At 43.3% G+C, this 5,708-nt stretch overlaps 1 protein-coding gene across 1 annotated transcript; it reads right to left on the bottom strand.

The window, feature by feature from the left end:
- Positions 1–2,365: 2,365 nt before the first annotated feature.
- LOC310758162 (vomeronasal type-2 receptor 26-like) lies at positions 2,366–5,488 on the bottom strand (the record flags this gene model as incomplete). The annotated part of the gene is made up of 3 exons (XM_083604092.1): positions 2,366–4,136; positions 4,662–4,771; positions 5,373–5,488. The coding sequence occupies 3 exons, from the start codon at positions 5,486–5,488 to the stop codon at positions 3,226–3,228; spliced, it is 1,137 nt and encodes a 378-aa protein (XP_083460218.1). The 3' UTR covers positions 2,366–3,225.
- Positions 5,489–5,708: the final 220 nt, after the last annotated feature.

Genomic DNA, 5,708 nt, shown 5'->3' with positions numbered 1-5,708 from the left:
CTGTCATTTTGTCTGTTGTCACTGCTCTCAACTTAGCAAGAAACTAACTAGATGAAGCTCAGAGTCTCCAGCAAGACTGAAGCCCCAGTGACATTGAGAGGAAAGGGATGATACGACGCTTTCACACTGGCAGAAACCCTGCCTGCCTGCAAGATAAGCCAAAGCCCTCGATGGCATAGCAGGTCTTTAAATAAGCAGCAAGCACTTCAAGCTCTGATTTCTGAAATGTCTGTTCTTTGTGTCAAAAGTGGGTACTTTGCTTGAGTTTTGCCAAGGAATAAATCACTATGATTATGATAATTATGCAGGGAATATACATCTCTGGAATCAATGTGGAGCTTGAGCAGCAGCTGCAGAGCTGGAAGAAAACATTCCAATCTGTTTTCTGATGCTCTAGAGGGTAGGACTTGAACCAGTGGCTTCAAGTTAAGGGAAAGGAGACTACAACTAAAAATCAGGCAAAACTTTCTGAAAGTAAGAGCTGTTTGAGAGTGGAATGGTCCCCCTTGGGAGGTTGTGGACTTTCCTTCCTTGGAGGTTTTTAAGCAGAGTTTGGATGGCCATCCATCTTGGGTGCGTTAGCTGAGATTCTGCATTGCAGGGAGTTGAACTAGATGAACCTTAGGGTCCCTTCCAACTCTATGATTCACAAGATCTCACTGATGTGGCAACATGTTGTGAAAAAGGTCATAGAGGGGAAAGGTGATCCTAGAATGACCTTTATTTAAAATACATCACCAGATAAGCCAGGATCAAGCTATTTTTCTCAGGACATTTTTGGGCCTATGTGCACATCTGAAAACCCAAGAAGCAGCTCACACCCCACAACCTATTCTACTAGCTACAACATAATGCTTCTTTCACAAATAATGTCAAGGATGGGAGAAGGGATCCCTGCTGGCATCAGGGATGTGGTTTGGGGGCACATGGGCCTATGAACTGCTTTGATGGCATGATAATGGACTCTTATTGTTTTCTGGTAGCTAACACGTGAGTGTTTAACCTTAGATTAAGTGACAAAGGTATTGAATTGCAAATTTTGAATTTTGAATTTTGAATTTTGAAAGAGAGTTGCCTTTAGTCTTTTTCCCAAGCTGTGAGAGTATGGATGTAAATGCAGTTCTCCAGGTGAACAGCCTCAGGCTAAATGGAGGCTGTAAGGAAAGGAGATATTTTCTTATAGGTCTGTTTGGAATTATCTTTTCTTCCTAAGAAAATGGACTTGCACAATATACCGTATTGCAGGGAATTATTTGGATGTATCTTTGATGTTTTTGTTCTGTTTTGAAGAAAGTCCTGCAAGTAAAGTTTTAAACAATGGGTCCAGACAATGCCTTATTTCAAAAGGAGTCGGTTTTTTATGCAACCAGTCACTGCAGCTGGCCCCCGCCCACCTGGCTATGCCCATGATAGGGGGATTAGTGGTAGCTTTGCTGTCTAGCAGAATATCAAGAGTTTTCCTGCTTTCTATTGGTCAGCCTTTTCCAGAGTTTTTTACTTAAGAAAACTCATTTGCCCCTCCATTCAGTTCAAAGTATAGAGTGTTTATTGTCTCGTGGAAATCATAAACAGACTAGATGCAACAAGTTTAAGAGAAGCTGGTACATCATGAACTCATCTACTACAATACAGTTCTTCTGGTCGTAGAAGTAAACTTTGTAAAGATAAAAGTATACAGAGAGTGGCAGGGGCAACCCAGCCAGATGGGTGGGCTATAAATAATAAAATTATTAAAATTAGTATTATTATTATCCACTAGTACTTCCCCATGCTAGTTCACTATGCTGCACTGAAACACACAGTAAATAACCTTCAGCTTCTCTGCTGATACCTTGCACTCCTGCCAATAATAATAATAATAATAATAATAATAATAATAATAGTTTATTATTTGTACCCCACCCATCTGTCTGGGTTTCCCCAGCCACTCTGGGCGGCTTCCAACAAAGATGAAAAATACATTAAAATGTTTCACATTAAAAACTTTCCTGAACAGGGCTGCCTTCAGATGTCTTCTAAATGTTAGGTAGTTGTTTATCTCTTTGACATCTGGTGGGAGCGTGTTCCACAGGGTGGGTGCCACTACCGAGAAGGCCCTCTGCCTGGTTCCCTGTAGCTGTGGAATTGATGTGGAATCCAGCCTTGGCTTTATACACGTCACTGCACATGCACACATTCCTTAGAGAAAGGAGGGCGGATGAGTCAAGCTCCAGGCATCCAGCTAACTCTAACCATCATCCAGATGTGGAGGGAGGGCTGCTCAAGACATGGACCAAGAACTTTGTGCCATTTCACCCATTTCTCCAAATGACAACAATCAGGAGTATCTGTAGGGATGAAGATGACCTATCAAGATATTGGGGGCCCAAGTTGTTTAAGGGTTTTAAGCACTAATGTGAGCATTGAAATCCGAGCTTCCAGTGACAATGTTGTTGGACTCCAAAGCTGTGGACCTCGTCCACCCAGAGGAGTGCAGCCCCTTTTAGCTCAGGCCATCTTCCCACTCAAGAACATGGAAGATCTCTAAGTTTTCAGAATTCGTCTTCAATTTCCTAATACCTTTAGAAGCATGTTATTTTGCGGATCTACAAAAACAAAAAAGGGGTTAGAGGCAATACATTGGGAGTTTAAGGTTTAAAATGCTGAATTGCAAAACCTCCTGTGGAACTTCCCTATATATCAGGGAAGGGAATTGCTATGTTTTGCTCAGAGGCAGAAACAGGGAGAGGAATATTTACAAGAAGTGGTCACAAAAACAAAGTGAAATAATTTGAAATATATACAGCTTTCCACTGGATATTCCAGTGGTGCAACCTTGAGCATACTTACACAGAGCCAAATCCACTTACTACTGCACAAAAGGAAGAAAATGTCAGACTCTGCATGCGGCACATAAGTTACATGTACAAATTTATTTGTGGAAAATAAGATCATGCAACATTGGTCAGGGTGACACAGATATAAAGATCACCCGGGCATATTAAGAGGATTTATTTGAAGCATGTTCTGAAAAGGGTTCCTGTTTAGTGATACATTAAATCAAAAGCGCCTCTGACAGTCCTGGGATGACTGTGCATTCACTTTGGAAATGACATGTTAGGTTTTGGATAGATTAAAAAATAGTTACAAGAGCAGCTCATAATAAACACCTGAAAGGGAAATAGCTTCTTTTCATAAGTATTGTGTCGCACGCAGATTCCCTTGGTGGGAAAAGCGCATTAAGAATCAAATTCCATCTTTTGTTTTTGTTGTCAGGTGCTCCTTTGTGTTCAAATCAGGCCTCAGTACAATAATGTAGCACTTGGGGAGGAAGATGCAGCCCAGAAGCCCAGCACTGGAGGCCAACATAGAGAAGACCTGCACGGCTACCATGTATTTCCCCTTGGTGCTCAGGTAGGTGGGCACAAAAGACACCCAAACACTGCAGAAGACCAGCATGCTGAAGGTGATCAGCTTGGCTTCATTGAAGGCCCCAGGCAGATTCCTGGCTAGGAAAGCCACAGTGAAGCAGGTGGCAGCCAGGAAACCCATGTAGCCAAGGGCACCATAAAACATGGCAGCAGACCCTACATTACATTGCAGGATAATCTCTGCAGGTTGGGAGTGCATGTCGGAGTCTGGGAATGGGGGAGAAGTCCCCAGCCAGGTGGTGCAGATGACAATTTGGACACTGGAACAGGAAAGGACAACAGCATTGGCCAGAGTCTTGCCCAGCCATTTCTTCACCCTGTTCCCTGGCTTTGTGGCCAGGAAGGCCAGCACCACAGTGATGGTTTTTGCCAAGAGGGAAGAGACAGCAACAGAGAAGATGATGCTGAAGGCTGTTTGACGGAGAAGGCAGGTTGTGTTCATTGGCTGACCAATGAAGAAGAAGGAGGACAAAAAGGAGAGCAGGAGGGAGAAGAGGAGTGTGTAGGACAGGTCCCTGTTGTTGGCTTTGATGATGGGAGTTTCCTTGTATTTAATGAAGATTCCTAACACGAGGCAAGTCATGAAGGACAATAACAGTGTGAAAGAAGCCAAGATGATCCCTAAAGGTTCTCCATGGGACAGAAAAGTTATAATCTTGGGGACACATCGAACTCGCTCCTTGTTTGGATGCTGATCTTCTGGACACTTGGTACAGTGGTCTGCATCTGGAAAGAAGAAGAGTAACTTTAGCATCATTCGTATATCCACAAGAGTTCTATTACATTCCACAAAATACATGTTTTGTAGTGAAAATTTTCATGCCACCTACAAATGAAAAATGGAAGGGAAGTATGGAAGGCCGGGCCATCAGTGGGAGAGGTCATGCATGGCACAGGCTGAACCTGGGATCTCCCACAAGTAAGAAATAGAATTTCCAGCAGGTGAGAGCTGGGGTGTCACCTTCCTGAATTGTGGGAGAGCCACTATACCATAGAATACAAATGTTAGGACTAGTCAGATGAATATTCTTACCCAGTAAGTGGATGACCAATTTATATCTTGTTTAAATGGCAAAGATCAGCATTGGTGATGATGATGATACAAATAAATAACTTTGGGGTGGGGTGGGTTGCTGAATCATCCATCACCCTAATCAGTTCCCACCACTGTCATTTTTTCCCAGTTCCAACAATGCCTATAGAACCACTGTCCCATTCTTGAATGCCTCCCTTTCCCCTGCAATCACTTGCCTTCCTTGGTAGAGATTGTTCCTTCCATGCAGGGAAGGCAATCATAGCAGCAAAGGGCCTCTCCTTCCCGGATCACCTTGAAGTCCCCAGGGTGACAGATCTCGGTACATCTGGAATGAGGCACGGTCTACCCATAAGGACAGAGCAGCAAGAGTTAGGGGGATTTCTAGCTATGGAAAATCACTGGAGATAACAATGGATTCTCTCACAAACCAAGTAGCAGCTCTAGTGGAGTGATGATTGGAAATAATGTTCATGAAAGGTGTGACATGGAATGAAAAGGTTAAACTCCTTCCCCAAAAACCACAGTCCCAATCATGATCAAGCCCTCCAGGAGCTGCTATTTAAATGAAAGAAAAAGACTGCAGTAATGTTGAAGGTCAGAAGGCCTTGATTTTGGATGAACATGCACAAAAGTGCACTTCACGATAACCTCTGCAAAGAGTTAGTTCAGCTCTTCGGTGTTGCTTCATGCTAGTTTCAGTCTCATCGGTCGGTCATTTTATGAGGGTCACTTTGTAACCCCAAGTAAACCTTTTCTATATTTCAATAAGATTCAGAGACACTGTCTTACGGATAATACAAAAAGAATCATTAGAACCTGAGATAAGTTACAGAATGAAGTGAATGGCTTAACCCACCTCGTTAAACGAAAGAGGCCACACAATGGCATTCTGATCAATTGTGACTTTTATGTCTTGGGATCCGCACCTCTCCATGTGCCCAACTTTCCTTTCATGAAGAGAATTATTGGGAAGCATCACAAAGTTCACAATGTCAAAGTCAGCTGCCAGCTCCCCGTTCTCATCCAAATAAACTCCGCCCATAGAAGTATTCCCAAGCCTGACATTTCTCAGGAAAGGGTGAAGCTAGAATGATAAAGAAAATCCAGAAATTGGCTATTTCTAACCTGCTCTGTTAGGGATGCTGGTGGTGCTGTGGGTTAAACCACAGAGCCTAGGGCTTGCTGATCAGAAGGTCTGCAGTTCGAATCCCTGCGACAGGGTGAGCTCCCGTTGCTCGGTCCCTGCTTCTGCCAACCTAGCA

The sequence above is a fragment of the Podarcis filfolensis genome, assembly GCF_964270895.1.
Source record: "Podarcis filfolensis genome assembly, chromosome: 2".
Lineage (NCBI taxonomy): Eukaryota > Metazoa > Chordata > Lepidosauria > Squamata > Lacertidae > Podarcis > Podarcis filfolensis.
This window is presented reverse-complemented; position numbering and strand designations above follow the sequence as displayed.